This window comes from Tilletiaria anomala (assembly GCF_000711695.1).
Source record: "Tilletiaria anomala UBC 951 chromosome Unknown K437scaffold_116, whole genome shotgun sequence".
In the NCBI taxonomy this organism is placed as follows: Eukaryota; Fungi; Basidiomycota; class Exobasidiomycetes; order Georgefischeriales; family Tilletiariaceae; genus Tilletiaria; species Tilletiaria anomala.
This window is the reverse complement of record NW_013546906.1, coordinates 34264-55472: the sequence shown is the minus strand read 5'-3', so window position 1 is coordinate 55472 and position 21209 is coordinate 34264. Positions and strand designations below refer to the sequence as shown.

At 58.1% G+C, this 21209-nt stretch overlaps 8 protein-coding genes across 8 annotated transcripts; 3 read left to right on the top strand and 5 right to left on the bottom strand.

Annotated features, from left to right (window-relative positions):
* Window positions 1-719: 719 nt before the first annotated feature.
* On the top strand, window positions 720-950 carry K437DRAFT_217750 (uncharacterized protein; the record flags this gene model as incomplete). The annotated part of the gene is made up of 1 exon (XM_013385315.1): window positions 720-950. A coding segment is annotated over one exon (231 nt), but the record flags the coding sequence as incomplete, so codon positions are not given.
* Window positions 951-2644: 1694 nt separating this feature from the next.
* Window positions 2645-5610, bottom strand: K437DRAFT_22432 (uncharacterized protein). Its single transcript, XM_013385297.1, has 2 exons — window positions 4773-5610; window positions 2645-4681 (listed from the first exon to the last, which is right to left on the bottom strand). Exons 1-2 carry the CDS (start codon window positions 5132-5134, stop codon window positions 2830-2832), a joined length of 2214 nt encoding a protein of 737 aa, XP_013240751.1. The 5' UTR covers window positions 5135-5610; the 3' UTR covers window positions 2645-2829.
* K437DRAFT_22517 (uncharacterized protein) lies at window positions 5091-5886 on the bottom strand. Its single transcript, XM_013385298.1, has one exon. It carries the CDS (start codon window positions 5682-5684, stop codon window positions 5139-5141), a length of 546 nt encoding a protein of 181 aa, XP_013240752.1. The 5' UTR covers window positions 5685-5886; the 3' UTR covers window positions 5091-5138.
* Window positions 5887-7233: 1347 nt separating this feature from the next.
* On the top strand, window positions 7234-8208 carry K437DRAFT_270533 (uncharacterized protein; the record flags this gene model as incomplete). Its single annotated transcript, XM_013385314.1, has 4 exons — window positions 7234-7372; window positions 7454-7660; window positions 7736-7928; window positions 8028-8208. The coding sequence occupies 4 exons, from the start codon at window positions 7234-7236 to the stop codon at window positions 8206-8208; spliced, it is 720 nt and encodes a 239-aa protein (XP_013240768.1).
* A 389-nt stretch (window positions 8209-8597) lies between these two features.
* On the bottom strand, window positions 8598-9240 carry K437DRAFT_22525 (uncharacterized protein). The gene is made up of 2 exons (XM_013385299.1): window positions 8779-9240; window positions 8598-8692 (listed from the first exon to the last, which is right to left on the bottom strand). The coding sequence occupies exon 1, from the start codon at window positions 9113-9115 to the stop codon at window positions 8804-8806; it is 312 nt and encodes a 103-aa protein (XP_013240753.1). The 5' UTR covers window positions 9116-9240; the 3' UTR covers window positions 8598-8692; window positions 8779-8803.
* A 1451-nt stretch (window positions 9241-10691) lies between these two features.
* K437DRAFT_259363 (uncharacterized protein) lies at window positions 10692-11171 on the top strand. Its single transcript, XM_013385313.1, has one exon. The coding sequence runs from the start codon at window positions 10871-10873 to the stop codon at window positions 11108-11110; it is 240 nt and encodes a 79-aa protein (XP_013240767.1). The 5' UTR covers window positions 10692-10870; the 3' UTR covers window positions 11111-11171.
* Window positions 11172-12930: 1759 nt separating this feature from the next.
* K437DRAFT_276247 (putative pyruvate carboxylase) lies at window positions 12931-17070 on the bottom strand. The gene is made up of 3 exons (XM_013385312.1): window positions 16682-17070; window positions 13280-16574; window positions 12931-13205 (listed from the first exon to the last, which is right to left on the bottom strand). The coding sequence occupies exons 1-3, from the start codon at window positions 16883-16885 to the stop codon at window positions 13069-13071; spliced, it is 3636 nt and encodes a 1211-aa protein (XP_013240766.1). The 5' UTR covers window positions 16886-17070; the 3' UTR covers window positions 12931-13068.
* A 1048-nt stretch (window positions 17071-18118) lies between these two features.
* On the bottom strand, window positions 18119-21145 carry K437DRAFT_251225 (uncharacterized protein). The gene is made up of 4 exons (XM_013385311.1): window positions 20766-21145; window positions 19770-20658; window positions 19391-19701; window positions 18119-19320 (listed from the first exon to the last, which is right to left on the bottom strand). Exons 1-4 carry the CDS (start codon window positions 20812-20814, stop codon window positions 18182-18184), a joined length of 2388 nt encoding a protein of 795 aa, XP_013240765.1. The 5' UTR covers window positions 20815-21145; the 3' UTR covers window positions 18119-18181.
* Between the last annotated feature and the right edge of the window lie 64 nt (window positions 21146-21209).

Here is a 21209-nt window from a genome sequence, read left to right as displayed (position 1 = left end):
GGTCGCCGTTCATGGATGTCATCGCCAGCATCTACAGCGCCAACAACCTCTTCAAGGAAGACTCTCCAGATCAAGCAGCAGCAGCAGACGGCGGCGGCAGCAGCACGTCCGCAATGCCGTCGCAGCGCAAACCCGGCAGCGCCTCTGCGCGACTGTACAAGCACAAGCATGTCCTGCAAGGCAAGCGCGTGCTGTACGCCAAGAACCCTCGCGAGAAGCTGTCCGGCCGCGCGCTGGACCTGCTGTCGTACAAGGTTCACGAGCACGGCGGCGTCTGGATCCCGCCGCCAAGCGACGATCGCAGCATCGAGCAGGCCGTAAGGAACGCCGATGTCGTCGTCGCGCAGTACCGCGACTTACCCGCTGCATACTACGTGAGTCACTCTCCTCATTTAACCGCATCGCCGCAGGGCGCCAGCGGGACGGCAGCTGACACTCCTCTCGGCTCTTGGCAGGCATTCTACCACGGCAAGCAGCTCGCGTCGCTCGCCTGGCTCTGGTCGGTGATGACGAGTGGCCGCCTGGTGAGCCCCCTGGACAGTCTGCTGCACTTCCCGCCGCCGAGCAAGCCGATCCGCGGCTTTGACAAGCATGTGAGTGGAGGAGGGCGGAGACAGGTGCACATGCAGCGAGCTTACAGATACGTGTCACTAATCGCCGCCGAGAAGGTCATCACCATCTCTAACTACACGGGCGAGAATCGGGCATACCTCAAGCTGCTGCTCAACGCCATGGGCGCCAGGTGGACACCGGAAATGTCGATCAAGAACACGCACTGCGTCAGCGCGACGCTTTCGGGCGACAAGGTGCTTAAAGCAGCCGAGTGGAACATCCCCATTGTCAACCACCTCTGGCTGGAGGACTGCTTTGCGCGCTGGCAGGACGTGCCACACGGTGATGCCACATACGTCGACTATTCACCTGGCGTGAACATGCAGAAGCTCGTCGGCGGGGCCAGGCTCGACACCGATCTCCTCCGGCCCTGGGCCGTTCAGGCCGAGGAGTACACGCGCCGCCGCGGACGCTCGCTACGCGCACAGCAGCCAGACCTCTACAATGTCCAGGAGATCGTCGACGCCGCCGCCGAGGCCGCCGAGGCATATGCGCGCACACCTGCAGCTGCGGGGCAAGGCGCTGACGGGATGAATGTTAGTGCCGGCGAAGTATGCATTGCGGTCGGGCAGCCCGAGGCGTTTGAGAACGGCGATGCGGAAACAGTTAACAAGAAAACGTACCCTGGCGAAGGGGATGGGGAGGAAGAGGAGGAAGACGGAGCAGAGGCAGAGCCGGTCCGCTCGCCATCCAGGACGAAGCAGCGCGGAGGCGCCAGGACGGCATCTCTCAAGAAGGTGCCCGCGAAGGCGACGAGGGAGCGGAGATCTGCACACGCAGAGAGCGACGACGATGAGCAGGACGATCGGCTCGCAGCGGAGATTGTCGCAGCTGCGCCCAAGCCGCGCCGGTCAGCAGCCGGCGGCCCCAAGTCGCGTGGGCGCGCCTCGGCCGCAGCGGAAGCCCCCGCTGCGAAGTCTGCCAAACCGGTGGCGCGCGGTCGAGGGGCGGCGAAGAATGTGCAAGACCGGGATCAGGATGAGGATGAAGTCGATGGCAGCAGGTTCAGTGAACGCGATGCGGACAAAGACAACGAGGATGTGATGAATGAGATGGAGCATGACAGGCTGCCGGCTTCCGCTCCCAAGAAACGCGGACACCTTTCCGAAGCGTCTTCCACCGCCGGTGCTTCCGAAGATGCTCTCGCTGCGAGTGATCCACCAGCTAAGAAACGAGCGCGCGCATCCGGTGTTGAGTCTAGCGGCAATACGTCCGGTCCGGTGCGCTTCTACACGACGACGGGCGTGGACCTGAGTGCGACAGACGTCAAGTCGCTCGCGCGTTTCGGCTGGACCAAGACCGACGGCATGACGGGCAAGGTCGAGCTGCTCGTCGCGAGCCAGCTGCAGCGCACGGAGAAGATGCTCTGTGCCATTGCGCGCGGCCTGCCCGTCGTCAACGAGGAGTGGGTTCTCGATAGCGCCCGGTCAGGCCAGGAGCAAGGTGAGTTCTGAATTTGTGCAGGCCGCAGCATGGAGCGTGGCAGGAAGCACATTGACCGATGTTCTCCGTCTTCGCCGCTGCGTTCGCTGACTATGTCGACACAACACACCAAGACCCGGAGAAGTACATTCTCAAGGACAAGGAAGGAGAGAAGAGCCGCGGCATGGTGCTGGCGAACGCGCTGAAGGCCAGCCGCGAGAACCCGCACGGGCTGCTGCATGGGCACACCTTCTACTTTACCCGCAACACCAAGCCGGCCGTCAGCGTGCTGCGCAACATTGTCATCTCCGCTGGCGGCGAGGCGCCGGACAGGGGCTCGATCAACGTCGATTTCCTCCTGCCGAACCCGAAGACGAGCCATCTGATCTCGGTTAAGGAGGACAAGAAGATCTGGTCGGCCATCATGACTGACCGCTGCGTCGATGGCAGCAAGGTTCGTGTCTGGGAGCCCGAGCTGATACTCGAGGGTGTGCTCAAGCAGAAGATGGACTGGTCCAAGCATCAGCTGCACGGTTGATGAGCCGAGGGCACCCGCATTTAGAAGCAGGAAGCTGAGATGAGGATACCGCATAGCGCCGAGATACGCCATCGGAGAGTCGCAGAATGGGGAGAGGGCTAGGTCAAGTTACTTGACTTTTGTACATCTAGGCTATAATAAAGGCCCGTCACTCTGCTGCAGACGCATTTACCAGAAATGCATCACCAGCAGCAGCACGACATGACAGTACCGTGCTACTGCTGTATCCTTTCCCCATTTCGTCACTCCTCTGTCCTCTAGTCCTCGGCGGTAGGCGTCCAAAAGTCCGACTCGTTGTCCTCGTTGACGATCGCTTCAAGAAAGAGGCGCGTCGTGCCCGCGACACTGGGCGTGCGATTGTGCGCACTGCGTCCTTCGGATGAGCTCGCATCAGCATCGTCATCAGCGTCATTTGTAGCAGCACTCGCACTCGGGGCGTCATCCGTCGCTGCTTCTGCTGCTGCTCGGTCGCTAAATGGTGACAGCATGGCTTCGCTCGTCTCGACGTTCGCTGCCGCCTTGCGCGACGATGATGCCGCCGCCTGCGGTATTGGAGGAAGAGGAGCATGGCGGGCAAATGGATTCGGGCCTTGCCACGTGAAGGGCGAGTTGTACGCAGCAGTCAGGAACGTCCGCTCGAGCGGCGCGACGGCTGAAGACGGGCTGATGGGAGAAGCTTGGATGCCGTGCTGCTGCTGCGGTGGTGGTGGCGGAGCAGTAGTCCACTGCACCGGCGAGGACAGGACGACTTCTGTCGAGCGGACTGACGCGGCATACTCGGGCGGCGGGCCGGACATGGCGAGCTCGTGAAGATTGAGCTCGTGCTCGTTATCCGGCCAGCGCTCCGTCGCACTCGCGCTGCCGCTGCCGTAGCCGCCGGAGAGTAGGCCGAGCTCGCGCTGCTCGTCCAGTGTCAGCGGCGAGTAAGGCATCAAAGGCGGCGCTGCGCCTGCTGCAGATGACACGGACGCGGAGGATAGCGCGGTGCGTGGCGGCGGCCGCTCGAGTCTACCGCGCGTCATGGCGGGCGTGAGCGCCGCGGGGGATGTGTCGAGCTGCAGCATGACGACAGACCTGCAGCGACTGCCATTGCCATTGCCACCGCTGCCACTGCTTCTGCTGCCGGAGAAGCCGGGCCGGGCCGCTCCTGCTGACGATGACGATGCGGAAGAAATGGGCGAGGGCGCCACGGAGCTGGCGGGGTCGTCGCAGTAGCGCTCGAGCGCGTCGGACGACGTCGAGCTGCGGCCGGCGCCTTCGCTGGCCTGCTCCCACAGGATCGCGGCGCGCTTGCGGCGGCGGTAGCGCTCCGAGCGCGTGTAGCGCTTGTACGCGACGTACACCGCGCGCGCGACGAGCAGCGCCCCGAGGGCGCTGCCGAGCGCTGTGCCGATCGTTGCGGCCTTGCCCGGTCCGCTGCCGTCGTTGTTGTCGGTGCCAGCGCCGCTGTTCGGCCCCGCCAGGCGCTCTGAGCCGCCTTTCGTCTGCGCTGCCGCTGTCGCACCTGTTGTGTCCGTCACGGTCGCGGTGGCAGTCATGGTCAGGCTGGACAGGACGGCGCTGAGGCCGCCCCTGCCGCCGTTGATGCTGCTGGCGGCACCGGAGGAGCCGTCGCTGTCGCTGATGCCGCCGTAGTCGATGGTGTTGTTGCTGACGCTGAAGGGTAGGCCGACATGTTTGCACATGGAGAAGTCGTGCATGATCTCGTTGCCGCGCACCTCGGAAATGGCGTAGCCATTAGCCGCTAGCACCGCACAGCCGCCGACGCTGGAGCCACCGGAGCTGGTCACATTGGACGCGGGGTCGTTCGTATCGTACAGCCTGAAGCCGACCGGCTGCATCGCGTCGAGCTTGAGCGTGCGACCGTAGTCCAGGTCAAAGTCCTTGATGAAGAAAGGTCCGCTGGAAGGCAGGCCGAGCTGGCTGGCGGTAAAGTTGGTTGCAAAGCCGTACGAATCTTCGTCGTCCTTGTCAACCTTCTTGCTCTTGCCGTTCTTGCCCTTGACGACAGGGGGAGCGGGGTTCAGGGACCCGTCCAGATAGGGCGGGTTGCCGACGTAGAGCTCGATGATATCGAATGGCGCATCATACTGGTCAATTATGATGGTCCTGCATGTGTCCGGTCAAGGCAAACACACGCCTTGAGTCCGTGCTTGAAAGAACGGCTGAAAAGCGATGAAGCAATCCATCGGCCACTCACCAGTTCACAGTCTGGCAGTCCACATGGTACAGGCTGGACGAGACGGCGTGTGCAGGCTGGACAAGCGCACTGGCTACCAACAGAGCGGTGGCCATCGCTGCTGCTGCAGGCGAGATAGCGCGCCGCCTCGTGGCGCCAGTGCGAGACGTGCCTTTGCATGCACTTTCGCATGGTGTTCTTACAGTTGCCACATTCGCGATACGATCACAGGCAGCGCTGTTCGCCAGGAGCCGTCGCCGCCTCTTTCTCCCCAACCGGGAGGAGGATGAGGGCGAGGGGGACAAGGAAGATGAGGATGGATCCACGCAGGAGGTCCGGCGGCACCGGCGTCGGCTTGAACCCTCTGCCGGTGTTGCTAGCATGATGCTATGTTTGCAGTGGGGTGGGGGACGTTGCCAACGGGTTGTCGCAGGCGAGGAGTGTGATGAACTGCCTGGCTGTGGCCAGTGCGGTGAGCGTCAGAGCCGCTGCACAGACTTGCCTTGTTATATAGTGGATGTTGGCCCTGCTTTCGAGTCGCCTCTGCGTGACGCTCCCCGGTCGATCGAATCGAAAAGATCGGAAGGTGGTGCGGCGACGCGAGCGACTGGCGATCACTCGGCTGGTCGTTGGCAGGGATTCTGATGAATGAAGATTCGAGCAAGTTCGAACAGTCTGACCCAAGCGGCGATCGAGCGCAAAGGCAAGCCTGCTTCTGGCCTTGGCTTCAAGGGGCGCGAGCGACAAGCAGAGCAAACAAAAGCCCGCGGCCCGCCGGGTCTCGTGTGCTCTTGAAGCGGTGGGTTTGCTCTGCCTCGCTAGCCCTGTGAGCTTGTGGGGGCAAGGACGTGGCGAATCAGCGCGGCTGGCGGCGTGTGCGCAGCGGGTAGGGTTGTAAAGCGGTGGTGATGGTGTTGGGCCTCGAGAGCGCATTCGCTCAGCTCATCGCACCCATGCTGGGCCGCGGTCCGCTCTCCCCCGCAGTGTGTCTGCCTTTGAACAACAGGGGTGGGATGAACGTCAAGCGTCCAAATCCAAAAAGGATGAGACGGTTGATGAGCTTGAGTTATGACAAACGGGAAATGGAGATAACCTAACCACTTGCGTTTGACTGCGCTGATGCCTCATCCCGCCAACCCGCTTCCCACTTTCCCCCCTTACTGCCGATAGTCTGCCGAACAACAAGGAAAGAAAAAATAAGCCACGCGGGCTGAATTCGGTACTGAAAGGCCGAGGGCCGAGGGACACTGGGCAGCAGCAGCAAATGCAAACAGGCTGGCCTGCATGCAGATGGCTGTCACTATTACTGTCACACGGCCAGTTGATTTCCTCAGCTCTAGGGTTGTGTTCTCTCCCTCCTCTTCTCCACGTGGGACTCCCTGTTTCCCCTGTGCAAACATACATGCATGTCCCTGCACCCTCTTCCGCCCCCCCCTCGACACTGCATCTCCAGCATGTGCGCGCAGTCTGCCGTGCGATGCCGGGGCGGGCGGCGGTGTCGTCGGTCGTGACCGAAGGCCGACCGGCAGCGACGGACGACAGACACAGCACGCCACGGCAAACAGCTGAAGGTACACCAGGTACCCTTCAGCTGGAGCAGCGTGTGGACAGACACTTGTGTCGAAGGCGAAGCTGAAGAGGTGACATCTCCAAGCATATGTGGTGTGGGTGTGGGTGGACGCCTCTGCGTTGCGACATTTCTTCTTGCGTCTCGACTCACGATGGGCCCTGACTCAAAGGGAAAGGATGTGTATGTATGTGGCGCGTACAGCCAGCTTCGTGTGTATGAGAGGACTTGGCAGAAGAGGTACAGTTGTCGAAGATGCTGGCCGCTGATGCTGGTTTCTCTCATTCACAGCGAGATGTCAATTGCACAGCACAATGGCGATCCGCGCCTCCCACCTCACGAGCTCGGCGCGAAGCCGCCGCACTTGCGTTCCGCTTCCTTATACATCGTGAATCGTGCAGCATGCCCCTGTCAATTGCATCGGAGCATAACCCGTACGGCAAACCTAGGCAGACGCGCCAGAGCTGGCAAGGACCCTGCTGACTGCCGACGGCTGGCCGCTGACCAGTGTACAGCGTGGCGCAGCGCCTCGTATCGTTGCGCACCTCTGGATTCACAAAGCGAGTAGACCAAAGCAGATCCAGGACCGCTTGCGACTGCAACAAAGCGACAAATAGCAAACGAAAAGCTCTACCCAACACGGCCTTTGTTTTGAAAAATAAATTGTGTTCTTCTCGTTACAAATAACCTCCAAAATCGATGCTACCAAACCCTTGGCCTTGTGGGTTTGGATGACTTGCAGCGATGAAGGAAGAAACGATGGGGGGTTCTGATCGTCCTTAGGAGCATGAGCGCGCAGGAAAAGCGCACGACAGGTACAATTGATCCTTGCCTTCTTTTTCCATTACTCTCTCTCCTCACCTACGCCTGCTCGTCTCCCCTTCGTGCACACCGCGAGAGATCTCTGCCCTCACGATGCTCAGCGTACTCACCATGATGAGCCTGCTTCTCACATCAACAAACTTGCTGCAGCTTCTCGCACTCTGCAACTTGCTTGATCTCGCCTCTGAAACTGCTGCTGCCGCCGCCGTTGGGCCGCAGTACCTTGCATATCGTGAGTAAAGTAACTTAGCCTCAGGTTTTCTTCCTTCAGAGGGCGTCCAACGTCGCACGAACTGCCCCCTGCCTTTTACAGTCCCAAAGCGGCAGGCTGACGTAAGTGCCAGCGCGATGGCGGCGCCAAACGTTACGAGTTCCGCAGGTGCTGCTCGCACCGTGACCGCGACGCTGTTCGTGCCCAGCCTTGGTGCCGACGGTCGCATAGCGAGTGTCAGCTACTGGAACACGGGCAACAATGGCACGACGGTGTACAAGGTGCTGTACACCAATGCTGCCAGTCAAAGTGAGCGGTACAGGTAAAAGCGAGTATGCACATACCTTGATGTCTCTGAGGCGCCCCCATCCGCCCTTTCCGCAGCTGCAACCGCCGTGCTGCTCGAGGATTCGCGCGCGGCGCAGATCATCTCCGTGCAGCGCACACTAGCAGCAACAGCAGGGGACACGGTCGCAGCCGGCGCTAGCTGTGGCTTCGACGATGGGTTCGGTGCGCAGGGCTACTGTGCGAACTACCAGGTCGTGTCCGGCAGCACCAGCACCTTCTTCACTGGCGGGTGAGTGGGGCATCGTCGCGCGTGGGAAAAAAGGGCGCTGCCATGCTTCGCAACTGATGTGGACTGTGCAACACCTCATCCATGCCCGCCGTGCCACAGGACACGCATCACTGCAGCAACGACCGTGACGAACACGCTCGGAACGCGCACATCCAGCGCAAAACCCAGCGCCAGTGCCGGCGCAGACAACTCGGCGCCCACAGTGATCCGAAAGAGCCTTGTGGCTGCCGCGGCTGGCTCCATTGCTGCGCTGCTCGTGGCCATGGACTGTTATTTTTAGATCATGCTTTCTAAGGAGGTACTCCTTGTGCGTAATCCGTGACCCCTGGCATGAAGTCCGCTCGTGACCTGTGTCATCAAGTCCGATCGTGCAGTTCGCACAGGCACGGCATCTCCCGATGTCCCTCCCAAGCCGCTGTTGAGACCCAAGCGCAAATGTTACGGTTGATCAACAGAGTACGATGCATGGACAGCGGAAGAGAGTACAAAAGAGGCCCAAATTGGATGCGATTCTATCTCACCGCGGACGGGAGCGGCCGGCGGTGGTGAAGTGTTGCGTTCTTCTATTATTGAGTATGTATGTGTGGATTCATATGCGAGGCTTGACGTGTGCTGCTCAAGCATGGACGCCGTAGAGGGGGGTTTGCTGCTGTTGCTGCGGATTGCGTAAGAAACAAAAAAGAGTCGATGTATACCGTAAGCGCTGTGCTCGAATCGTCAAGGCGGAATTTGCGTGATGCGAAAGTCGTGAGGGGAGAGGTGGACTGCATGCACTGTATGAAGCGGTAGCAGTTTCGATGAGCTTGGGCCCAGAAGGATGAACAGTAGGCAGGAGACAGTCGGCACGCACTCACAAACACGACAAACGAAAGAGCTCAATCGTAGAACTTGCTGACCTTGCCCGTCGCGCTCAGGCTGCCGGCCGTGAGTCCTTCGGGCAGCGGGCTTGCGTCGGCCGAGCTACTTGGAAGCTGGGGCTCATCGGAGGCCATGCTGCGCTCTCCGCCGCTGTGATGCTCCTGGATGAAGGCCGAAGATAGCGGCATCATCGCTACACGCTTCGGCCGCGCAATCGTCGGAGACGGCTTTACGTTCGAGATGGACACTGATGTGAGGATGCTGCCTGAGGGTGGCGGCGCACGCAGTGTCGAGCGGGCTGTGAAGGTGCGGAGAGCGGTGCCGAACATCTTGATGAGTCTGGAGGCTGAGGAGATAGGGCGTTGCGGAAAGATGGAATGGAAGAGCGACGAGGAGGACTGGTGAACAAGGCAGCAAAGAGAGGATCTCAATGCATTTGCGAGATAAGGTGTTGGCCTTATAAGTACGTCTCCTATGTAAACATTAAACGCGGGCTCTCGCTCCGTTGTTGACTCTCGTCCTGGGTTGAGTGCGGCGCTGAAAGCCAAGGCAGAAACTCTACCCTCATTGGCTGGGTACGATGTGGTGCAAACATGGGCTGATGGCTGACGAACGGAGAAGCCTTCAATCTCTCTCCGCCGTCATCAAAGCATCGACCCATTTCTTGTGCTTTGACGGGTTTGCTCCTACAGGCGAATGGCCTTATGTCTTCTCCGTTGCCACGTTGCTACGGGAGAGGCTGCGTGGTGGGCAGTCAGCCGCCCGAGGGCAGTGCAGGGCAGTGCCTTTCATCAGCTCGCCTTCTACATATTGTAGACCCCCAGCAATCTGGACACAAGCTGCAGACAGGAAAAGGTACACTCCGCACACAGCCAATGCGTGTGCGTGTGCGCTTTTGTTGCAGTGCGAGGCATTGGATCGGGGTGGTTGGATTCGCTGATTCGAATCATTGATGCCAATTCAATTGTGGTTGAGTTGGGGAGCCAACACAACTCTACTCTCGCACGAGGGTATCTATCATATGTTGTTGCTGCTTCGTGCCTGGACAAGGGTTTTGAGCCCGTTCCGCTCCGCGTTTCAAAGTACGAAGCATCAACTTGCATAGAAGTTGACCTTCTTCATCCTTGTCCATCCAATCCATGCTCCTCTCGTGCATTGCATCTATCGCCTACAGCATGTGCAAATGCGGATGTCCTCCTTGGGTTTGCGGGGCAGGTCACACTCGCACTTTAAGCGCGGATAACGCTTCTTGTGAACCTGGTACTCCCAAGGAGGCCAGAGATGCCTACTTACTGCCTTTCAAGGCGCGACAGCTGTCACTTCTCTGCTTTCTCCAAGTCTGCATGCTTGCAAATGATTCGCAATGATAAACACGTGTGCTAGTTATTTTGACAAGTCTTTAATCCGCAGCAGGAATCTGAGCCCCATCCAATCCACGGTCATCCGGCTTGAAGGACCACAGGAGTTGACCCTTCTCATCACCCTATGCTTTCCTATAACACAATTCCTCCATCATGGCCATGATGATCACCCATCAATTCTGTATACCAAGTTGTCTTGGACAACCATGCGCAAGTTTCAACGTCCATCTTGACCATTCGATTAGTGACACTTTCTCGCTTTACACTCAATGGCCCCCTACCAATCCTCGCACCGTCTCCGCCGTTTCCAACTTCTTCTCAGGGGAGGTGCCGTGTACAGGATCACCATTGTTGGTCATTTGATTGACGAAGTCTAACGCCCATAGTGACCAGTAAGCTCTTCGTTGATGGGAATGGGGTATTCCCATCACTTCCGCGCTCGATGTGGCAAATTGTTTTTAGTCATACAGCGAAAAAAAATGATCGATAGCCCTAGCCCTTTCAGACATAACTGAGCGTCACATACACCATCACCTTTGAAGACTTTGAGCCTGGGTTCAGCGGTAGAGGATATGCTTGTCCAAAGATGCGTATTGGGGATTAGTATCATTCATATACTTTTCAAACCTGTCTTTCCATTCGGGAGTTCAGTCCGCGCAACGGTGAGTTATTGTGAGTCGGTCTTCCTCGATCCTATGAAATCCTGGTGTTAGTCGATCCGTCATGCCATGTGTCGGTGAGGGGCTGAAGGTCAGCGACACACCAGGTTTCGTGCGCCGACGATGGCGTATTATGTTATCAGCCGACCATCAGTCGTCACCAAAAGTGGTCGTCGAAGTTTTCGGCCGCAGCGGCGAGCGTATCAAACACAGAAGGGGTTCAATTTCCATCAATCAGCATTTTTGTTTGACATGCGCAGCATACATTGTGGGCGTACATCACCCTTTTAACATCGCAAAGTAGAAGTCACGCGTCTCTCATCGCATGCCCTCAACGTATATAGTCCCCAACGAATTCACTGCACGCTCTGTTCAGAAAGTGTTTCGCACCTGCTCACTATGCTACTGGCGCTCTGGTTTCTGGAGGTCCCTATCTACCTGCCCCAAAGTGATCCACGGTGACATATGAGTCCAACACACTGGTCTGCTCACCATATTCGCAATCTCCCAATTTTTTGGGGTGTCGTCTTCTAGAAGAAATTGGATGGTGTTTATTATGAATATGCTGAGGGCTCTGACCCACCGTGCCATTGCGTATCGATGACAAAAGTACTTCAACAAGAAGTACTTGACTCCAAGAGTTTATGAAATCGCCGCCAAGCCATGCTTTGCGATAGCACAAAGTGCTGGGCTTTGCGACCGAAATAAGCGATGTCTGGTCGAAGGTTGGACGAACGATAGGATAGATATTCGACGAACGATGCATGCAGCCCTTTGCGCAACAGGTGCAAGCCATTCACCTAGCTAATTTCCTCAAACCATCTCGTAAAGACATGCTCGGGAGTGTCAGTAGGTGCAACTATAGGGAATTGTCTAGATCATCTTCAAGGTTGCGCACTTGCCGTGTGCCCATCGAGAGCTCGCCGTCCCGTCTCTGCGAGCATGATAGAACTCCTCGAGAATCTGGGGAGGTCTGGTTGACACCGTGCGTGCGCTTGTTCATGCTCTTGCTGCTGCTTCACCAAATTGATTAGCATTGTTTTCCTGTTCATCAGCGTCTTCTAACTTTCGATGGTCGTCGTTTGATTGGCACCTTGCAGCTGTATAAAGCTAATCAGCGAGACTTCAACAGAGGAAAGTTGCGCAGCTTTCTCGTTGCCAAGCTCCTTCAGGATTCCTTCGAGACTGTCCGATTTTTCCCCAGCATTTAACAGGTGCAGGCCCTTCTGGTAGTATCTTGAGAGATTCAGACTGCGCTATGATAGTATCCTGCTTTTTGTTTTCATTACGGCGCGGTAGGCGCTCAGCTCGCTCATCGAGGAAGCGGAAGCGTACTCTTCTTTGTCGATCTGTTGTTGCAATCTTGTGCCTTGTACTATTTTTTGAATCGTGTTGAAAACTCTGTAGAGCAGCATGTTGGCGCATAGTTGCTCGCCGAGTCCTATTTATTATGATACGGTCCTTGCTCATCGTCCGACATACGAAGAGGCAAGCAATCAACATGCACTAAGGAAGTGTGTATTCATTGTTGAGTGCGTAAGATTTGGTGCCTCGAATGATGACCGAGATTGAGCTGAGGACCCTGGGCTCCGCCCCCACGGTGTACAATGTTGAACAAATCTGCTTATATACCGTACAGTTGAACTCAGGAAGGATGGGCAGTAGTGAAGAAGATGTGAAGCAACTTATGCCAAGTTGGTGCTTCGTACTTGGACAGGTGGAGCAGAACGGAGTGGAAGCCCTTGTTATGGTACGAGGCAACAAACTTCTGGCGCAAACTTAACCCTCGCACGGATATACGGGGCTTGCGCCAAACCCTCAAAATCCAGTCACTCATTATCTTATCACAAGACTCGTGCGGCGGCTCCATGCTTCTCCAATTGAAAGCGAGAAAAACCAGACACGACCAACCTTCGCCCACAGCGTGCCTGGTCGGGGCTTGTCTCTCTCGTATATAGTCCTCCGTCCCATCCGCTCCAAGCAAGAACCGTGGAAAGTATGATATGTATGTGCGTGTCTTTAAATACGTATAGTCGAGGCCAAAGTCGACGAATGGGGGCCGAATGATGGAAGCTCCGTGCCGCATACACGTCAGCTCACCTAGGGGGCCAAAAGAGGGGGAGGGGAGGGATAGCTATCCATGTATTGGACTTGATCATTTACAAGAATTACGCTAATGCATCTAACGCACGGATCCTATTTCTTCGTTCCCTGGCCAGTCTCTTCTGTTGCTGCTGCTGCTCCTTCCTACAAAACATTGGCTCAATGAGTGACCTCGCACAAGAGGTCGCCCTGTGAGACGCTGTCGTTCTGCTGCACAGTCACCCGCTTGATCTTGCCGGACACTGGGCTGCTGACAACCGTCTCCATCTTCATAGCCGACATGACAAAGAGGGGATCTGTTGCAAGGAAAATTAAGGAGACGCGTCAGCTTGACATACGATACCAATACGCACACACGAAAGCCACTTACCGCCTGCCTTGACGTCGTGGCCCTCCTGAGCGCGAATCTCAATGACCACACCCGCAAGCGGGCTGCCGACTGAACCGGGGTCACCCGACGCGCGCTCGCGGTGCACCGTCTCGACAGCGGCGCTCTGGTCCTCGACCTCGATTGAGCGCGGCTCGCTGTTGAGCTCAAAGTAGCATTCACGCGTGCCTTTCTCCTGGTTGAGCGCGCCGACGGCGAGCAGCTTGACTATGAGCAGTTTGCCGCGCTCAATGTACGCATGCACCTCCTCGCCAATGGGTGCTTTGCCGAGGAAGTAGCGCGTGGGTAGGTTGCTGAGATCGCCGTACTTTTGCAAAAAGTCTTGGTACTCCTCGAACACTTTGGGGTACATGGCGTAGCTCAGTGCATCAGTCGACGTGATGGTCTTACCATACTTTTTGGTAAGGTCCTTCTTGATCTTGAGGAAGTCAAGCGGCTCCATCGTCTCGCCTGCGCGGCCTTGCACCTTGGGCTTGCCACGGAGGATCTTTGTGCGAAGCGGCTCGGGGAAGCCGCCGGGAGGCGTGCCAAGGTAGCCTTGGAAGTACTCGATAACGCTCGAAGGGAAGTCCAGCTTGTCCGCCTTCTCCTCCACGTCCTTGGCGGTCAACTTGTTGGCGGTGAGGAACTGTGCAAAGTCGCCGACGACTTTGGAGGATGGCGTGACCTTGACAATGTCACCGCACAGCTTATTGGCCACAATGTACGCTTTCTTGATCTCGCTCCACTGCGAGCCGAGGCCGAGCTGCATGGATTGAAACATGAGGTTGGTGTACTGTCCACCAGGCATCTCGTGATCAAAGACGGACGAGTCGCTCGCCTTGACCTCCGCCTCGAAGCACTTGTACAGCTGCCGCACCTGCGTCCAGTACAGGTTGATCTGCTGGATGTCCTCGTGACGGATGCCGGGGCCGAGGCCAGTTTGCTCAAGCGCAGAGACCAGCGCGCCCATCGATGGCTGCGATGTTAGACCGGACATGCTGTCGATCGCGACGTCGACGACGTCCGCGCCAGCCTCGGCGGCGGCGAGCATTGACGAGAGCGCGATGCCGGCGGTGTCGTGCGAGTGCACGTGGATGACGAGGTCCGGGTACTTTTTGCGGATCGAGCCGATGAGCAGCTTGGCTGCAGCAGGCTTGAGAAGGCCCGCCATGTCCTTGATGCCGAGGATGTGGATGCCAAATTTGACCAGCTCGTCAACGAGGTTCATGTAGTACTCGAGCGTGTACTTGGGGTGCTTCTTCGGGTTGGCCACATCGCCGGTGTAGCAGATGGTTCCCTCGGCGACACCGCCTGCCTTCTTGGCCGCGTCGATGCCGAGTCTGAGGGAGCCGAGGTCATTGAGCGAGTCAAAGACACGGAAAATGTCCAGGCCATTCTCTACTGCCTTCTTGCTGAACTCGTAGATGGCGTTGTCGGGGTACGACGTGTATCCGACGGCATTGGCACCACGCACGAGCGCTTGGAAGGGAATGTTGGGCACGAGCTTGCGGAGCTTGCGCAAGCGCTCCCACGGGTCCTCGTACAGGAACCGCATGGCGACATCGAACGTAGCGCCGCCCCAGCACTCGAGCGAGAAGGCGTTCTTGAGCGCGTACGAGGTCTCCTTGGCAATGTTGACCATGTCGACGGTGCGCAGACGAGTCGCGAAGAGCGACTGGTGCGCATCGCGCCAAGTGGTATCCATGATCAGCGTACCCTTGTACGCACGCACAGCCTTGGCGAATGCCTCGGGGCCCTCATTGACGATGATGCTGCGCCATCCCTCTGTACATGGAAGCGTCGTATCAAGCACCTTGGCCGGGTCCTCCAGGTCGAACAGCTTCGGAATCTCAATCTCCTTCTTGAGGCCCGGCTCGCCCATCTGGCCCTTGATCTGGCTGCCGTTGACCGCCATGTCACCCAGGTATGCAAGAAGCTTCTGCGCTCGGTTTTGGCTCTGCACCAGGTTGAACAGCTCAGGCGTATCGTCGATCATCGTTGTCCACGTGCTGGCGCTGGCGAACGCCTCATGCGTCAGCAGGCGGAACAGGAAGGGAATGTTCGTCTTGACGCCACGGATGCGGAACTCGACGAGTGCACGCAGCATCTTGCGACGCGTCACCTCGTACGTAGCTCCCCGGCAGGTAACCTTAACGAGCAGCGAGTCGTAGTGTGGCGTGATCTGCGCGCCTGCAAAGCCGCTGCTCGCATCGAGGCGCACGCCGTTGCCGCCGGCGGAGCGGTACACCTCGATCCTACCCGTGTCGGGCTGGAAGTTGGCTGCGGGGTCCTCGGTTGTGATGCGGCACTGGATGGCCGAGCCGCGCTTCTGGATTGTCTGCTGTGTCAAGCCTAGGTCCTCGAGCGTGGCGCCAGCGGCGATCTGGATCTGCGCGCCAACAATGTCAATGCCAGTGATCTCCTCGGTGATGGTGTGCTCGACCTGAAGACGCGGGTTAATCTCGATAAAGTAGTACCTGTTCTGCTGGTCGACGAGGAACTCCGCCGTGCCGGCGTTGCGGTAGTTGGCCGTCTTCGCGAGCTTGACGGCGTCGCTGAGGATTGCCTGGCGCACTTCATCCTTCAGGTTGCTCGCAGGCGCAACTTCGACCACCTTCTGGTGGCGACGCTGGACGGAGCAGTCACGCTCGAATAGGTGGACACAGTTGCCCTCTCCGTCGGCCAGCAGCTGCACTTCGATGTGACGCGGTCGGTCGAGGAAGCGCTCGATGAAGACGGTAGGGTCGCCGAAAGCCGACTTGGCCTCGGACTTGGCGCGCTCGAACGCGTCCTGGAAATCTTCCTCCTTGCGCACGACACGCATACCCCTTCCTCCTCCTCCCATGGCCGCCTTGATGATGACAGGGAAGCCGGTCTCCTTCAAAAAGTCACGAGCCTCCTCGAAGCTTTCAATCGGGCCGGGCGTACCTGGCACGATGGGCACACCTGCCTTGCGAGCGAGGTCGCGTGCCTTGGTCTTATCGCCGAGTCCGTCGATCGTCTCTGGCCTGGGTCCGATGAAAGCGATGCCAGCGGCCTCCACCTTGCGCGCAAACTCGTGGTTCTCCGACAGGAAGCCGTAGCCAGGGTGGATCATATCGACGCCGTGCTCGAGCGCGATGCGGATGATGTCGTCCTGCGCAAGGTACGCCGAGACGGGGGCGAGACCAGCTCCGACTTGGTATGCCTCGTCGGCCTTGTAGCGATGAGCAGACATGCGGTCCTCAAACGAGTAAACCGCGACCGTCGTCATGGCCAACTCGTGCGCCGTTCTGAAAACACGAATGGCGATCTCCTGTACGCCGAAGATGGGGTAACCGCGCGTGGGTCAGGCCTCGCATCCGTTTCTTCTGAAGAAAGACGGCTGGACGGGCTTATCGCGCGCAGCTTGGTAACACTCACACCTCTGTTTGCGACCATAAGCTTCTTGAGGGGTTCGCCAGTGCCTCCGCCCTGCAGGTTCTTGCGGATCTTGTTGATGGTCGGGAAGACATGGCCAGTGAGCGCCGAAGGCGTGCCGGGGGTGCTAGGGAAAGCGTCCACGAAGGTCGCCCGGGGGACGCCAGGCCGTGCCTGGGTCGTCTCTGGCTCGATGGCCTGCGACATGTTGTGTGACTTGATTTCAGACGGAGAGGTGTACCCCACACACCCGTGCGTTCAACGATGCCCGCTATCGTCGTCAACGGAGACACACACTCGAGTCGACCTTGAGCTTCAGCAGCTGGTGCACGTGGAGAAAATGACTATGACAACGGATGGAGGAGGATGAGACATGCGAAGGGAATAGTGCACGTAAGAGCAATACACAAATAGCATTCTGTGTTACTGCATGGTCTCCCTCCAATGTGACTCCTTTGATCAGTCCCTCCCCCCTCCCGGGGCGCCACAGCCATCAGGCCATAGAGGAGAGGGTGGGGGGGGGATATCCGTCAGCAACAGGGTGGTCCAAGCGCTCCACTGCAACTGGAATGATTGAGACGCTGACCGTGCTGCGATCTTCTCTTGGTTGGCTGGGAATCTCGCCACAGTGGTGCAACTTCGTTCACCCAGTCTCTACCTATTTAATATACTCCTCGGCCAGCCTCGCCGTTGGCATTTGCCGCCGCTCTATCTCAGCCGCCAGCCAACAGCTTTTCAAACCCCGTGGCGGGTGAAATGGGTTAGGTACAGACAAGGCAGAGTATTGTGCTGGGACTTTGTAGTACTCGCACCGACTCTTGACATCTCCAGCATGACCAAAGGACACAGTTCCGCTTCCAATGAGACTATCGAGTCCAATGTCGACTACCAGGCAAGTCGGGCCAGGGATGGGGGTCAAACAGGCCGTCCATAAGCTTGCGCAGACAAGTTCTGACTTATGTAGTACACGAAGCTTCGCATGCCTAGCCAGAATTTGAGAGGAGCAGAGATCACGGGCGGAACGATTGCATCACATGGGGCTTGAACTTCGAAAGGGTGCGTGCGATAAGCAATGAGAATTGCGATCGTCGAACGTAACAAACGATGATGGACGAGTCCCTCGTGAGCAGCGACAGTGAATGCCGGCTGAAAATATGACTGTTGAGCAAGGTAGCGAGATACCTTTTTACGGAATATAGACTTGGACAACAGAAAATTTACAGATGCCTCGGCAGGGTATGTCCGTCTCGAGCGCACGTACGCGATCTAGCAAGCCAATCATGCTTCGATGACGCACAACAATAGGCAAGGAGGGTGTTGCAAGTTACACAGGCCGTTGTTCACCAGGCACTCTCACACCCTGCACCCGTCAATATGGTTGAATGAATACCTCGAAAAAGATGCGAGTCGAGGCGGCAAAAACAATTTGAATGCGTGCTACATTGGCAAGTACCAACACCAGCATGACTGCGACCGCGATACATAATACATGACCCAACCTCCTCACCGCCTCCTGCTCCGTTTCCCGCCAATCTTGCGCACGCCGATCAGATCGCTCTCTATCTCAAAGTCCTTCGCAGCGGTGAGCTGCTGCAGGCTCTTTCCTACGTCCCAGCGCAGTCTGCCTCCGGGCCCTGCAGCCGCGACCGCAGCGGCGGCGGCAGCCGCAGAAGAGCCTCCTGTGCCTTGCGACGCAGCGCCGACGAGCGACCCGTTAAGAGCCACCGCGCTCGAGCCTGCTGCGCCTTCTGCGGCGCCATCTGCGCCGATGCTCGCCGCAGCGGTAGCGGCGGCGGCAGCAGCCGCCGCCTTCGCCTTCTTCTTGCTCTTTGCGCTGTTCGGGCCACCAGGCCCAACGATGATGCTGGGTGCGTGCGCGCCAGTTCCTTCCAGTATCCCGTTGAGGCCGCCGGCGGAAGCAGCGGCGGCTCCGACACCACTGCCTGGCCCTCCGAGGCCGAGCGCATCCAGGAACGCGGCAGGCGTCAGGTAGAAGCCGTTAACCGGCGCAGCATCCATACCGACAAAGTCGCCAGAACTGGTGCCTTCGCCTTTGGAAGCTTCCATCGCTGCAATCGCTTCTAGCATGGCGACCTGATCGAACGTCCGCTTGAAGCCGTTGACCTTGGCTGCTCGTGCTGCTGTCGTCGTAGATAGTCCTTCTGCCGTCCCGGGCGCATCTCCGCTAGTCATGATGGCATCTGTGTCCTTTGCGTCTGGCCGCTCGCCAGTCGTATCCCCAATCTGCGCTTTGCTCTTCCCATTTCCTTTGCCTTTGGCTTCCGCCCCCACCGACGGGCCGTTAAATTGAAGACCCAGCCTACCGGCAGTGATGAGCCCAAGCACTTGCGCAGAAGTGTGGCCTTGGTTCTGCAGCAAGCTGCCGAGGCCATTCGCAGCCGTGCCGATGCCCAAGTAGCCAACGCCAGAGCGGCCATCAGCACCTGCATCGCCAGCAGAGGCATTAACAACAACAGCAGCAGCAGCAGCAGCGGTGCCAAGTCCCCCGTTCGCCACGTTACCCTTGTCACCTTCGTCAGCATCGTCCATCAGGCCTCGCCCTCGAGCTCGTGAGCCGCCATGCGCTTTGTTGCGCAATGAGCGGGTCGGGTGCGATCGCTGTGCTTGTTCGATGAAGGAGTCTGCGATCCCCGTGTAAAGTCAGCAGCTGCAATGCACGTTCCTCGCAATAACAGCACGAAAAGAACGCACCCATCGCAATCTCTCCATTTTCTTTCTCTTCCTTGAGCTTTCTCCTCCGCTCTTCCACCATCTTCATCAACTGCTCTCGCACATTCTTCTTCGCCACCCTGGCCTCCTCTTCGATCTTGTTCATCTCGCTCTCGTGCTGCTGGCGCGCACTTTCGACCTTGTACGCATGCAGCAGCGCAGACTGTCGTAATTCTGCGTCACGCTCTAGCGTGAGCCGTGCCATGGCGAGGTTGTACGTTCGGAAATGCGATGGGCTTGCGAGAAGCGTCGCATACGAATTTGAAAGGGCCATTTGCAGCTCTTGGTATAGCCTGAAAGGTGCGAGTGGAAGATTCGTCAAGAGAAAGCATTGTCCAACGTCTTATAAGCAGATACTCACACATCTCGATTCTCGAGGGTATCCCAGTGCACACGATGCATCCTATCGATCACTTCTCTTCTCTTCTTGTCCCTCTTGCTCTCTCCAGTGTTCACAGCGGCAGATGCTGCAGCTATCGGCGCTGCGGCAGCAGTTGACGCAACGCTATTGGTAACCGTCCCGTTGTTCATGTAAGTAATGCTGCTGCTCTCTCCTCTCTTGCTTCCACTGGCCCCGCCTGACTTTCTCGAGCTGCTGCTCTCGACAGCAGTGCTTGTTTTGGGCTCGGCACCGCCATGCTTTCCATTGCGCTCCTTGTGCGCGCTTTGACCAGATCGAGCTTTGGATCGAGACCCCGACTTGATCGCCGACGGCAGCGCTGATTGCCCTTTTGCGGGATTGCCAGATTGAGCGTCAGCGTTGGGGTGCCCCGCTCCGCTCGGTACATGTTGCGGGGGAACAGGCATGGCATGCGGATGGCCCTGCGACTGCAACGAGGTTGGTGGTGCGCCATATCTCGGGTCGTTCGGAGGCATGGAGATGCCCATGTGGCCGGTGCCGGGTGGAGGCGGTGGTGCGCCGCCCCAAGGATCGCGGTTTGCGTGATGGCGGTGTGCCACCTCCTCCTGCCTTCTTGCAGAGGCGTAATCGAGGTATGGATCATGCCCTGGCGCAGGAAGCCCGCTATGATATGCGCTAGGACCGGGTCCGGCGTAGGGGCCGTGCCCTGGGCTAGCGCCGTAGCGCTCCATCATCTCTCGCTCCGTCGGTCCGGAAGGTGGCATCATGCCTGGTCGGTTCGCGTTGGATGGTACTGTCGCTGATGGCGGTGCGCCGGGGCTTGAATAAAGAGGTACCGGTCGCGTTCCAGGCGAGGTGTGGTGCCCCGTGTATGAAGCAGTCAGATATCCTGAGAAAGTCCGATCAGCGAGTAGAAGAAATTTGGATGTCAGCGACCAATGTGCTGGCTCCAGGGGAATCATCGGATGAGTTGTCGAGTTAAGCTCGAAGACGCACCTGGTGCATGCCCATCGGGTGGCCCTGGCAGGGGACGTGCGCTGTACATGCTGGAGACACGTTCCTTTTTCTCCCTGTGGTGAGCTGAAATGCTCGAAGGAGAAACGTCTACGCCGCGATTCTTACTGCAGCTCTGTCCCTTTACTGCCTGCCACTTGCTTCGCACGAAACACCGGCCGAGCGCTTGGACTTCGCGCTTGCTGGGTGTGGTGACCTGTGCCCGTGCCAAGACAGACTGGAAGCACGATGCGCAATGCCTCTTCAGCGGCGCTGACGCTTCCTCACTAGCCTGTTCACTGGACACTGGGCCGTAGGGGAGAGTGTCGATGGTGTCGAGGGCAATGGAGTTGCTTGAAGCTGGTTGCCTGGCTGGACAATTCCGTTGCTGTTGCATGCACCATGCTCCTACACATTGCCCTCATCTGCACCCGCCATAATGTGTAT

What these genes read in the sequence shown, in the direction of transcription:
- K437DRAFT_22525 (XM_013385299.1), bottom strand. Translation starts at nt 9,115, where the DNA reads ATGTTCGGCACCGCTCTCCGCACCTTCACAGCCCGCTCGACACTGCGT.
- K437DRAFT_259363 (XM_013385313.1), top strand. Translation starts at nt 10,871, where the DNA reads ATGCCATGTGTCGGTGAGGGGCTGAAGGTCAGCGACACACCAGGTTTC.
- K437DRAFT_251225 (XM_013385311.1), bottom strand. Translation starts at nt 20,814, where the DNA reads ATGTACAGCGCACGTCCCCTGCCAGGGCCACCCGATGGGCATGCACCA. An exon ending in ACCCTCGAGAATCGAGATGT is followed by an intron (nt 19,702 to 19,769) that starts GTGAGTATCTGC and finishes CGCACCTTTCAG; the next exon opens with GCTATACCAAGAGCTGCAAA. An exon ending in AAATGGAGAGATTGCGATGG is followed by an intron (nt 19,321 to 19,390) that starts GTGCGTTCTTTT and finishes CGGGGATCGCAG; the next exon opens with ACTCCTTCATCGAACAAGCA.
- K437DRAFT_276247 (XM_013385312.1), bottom strand. Translation starts at nt 16,885, where the DNA reads ATGTCGCAGGCCATCGAGCCAGAGACGACCCAGGCACGGCCTGGCGTC. An exon ending in TTATGGTCGCAAACAGAGGT is followed by an intron (nt 16,575 to 16,681) that starts GTGAGTGTTACC and finishes TTCGGCGTACAG; the next exon opens with GAGATCGCCATTCGTGTTTT. An exon ending in CCACGACGTCAAGGCAGGCG is followed by an intron (nt 13,206 to 13,279) that starts GTAAGTGGCTTT and finishes TCCTTGCAACAG; the next exon opens with ATCCCCTCTTTGTCATGTCG.
- K437DRAFT_22432 (XM_013385297.1), bottom strand. Translation starts at nt 5,134, where the DNA reads ATGCTAGCAACACCGGCAGAGGGTTCAAGCCGACGCCGGTGCCGCCGG. An exon ending in GACTGCCAGACTGTGAACTG is followed by an intron (nt 4,682 to 4,772) that starts GTGAGTGGCCGA and finishes GGACACATGCAG; the next exon opens with GACCATCATAATTGACCAGT.
- K437DRAFT_22517 (XM_013385298.1), bottom strand. Translation starts at nt 5,684, where the DNA reads ATGCGCTCTCGAGGCCCAACACCATCACCACCGCTTTACAACCCTACC.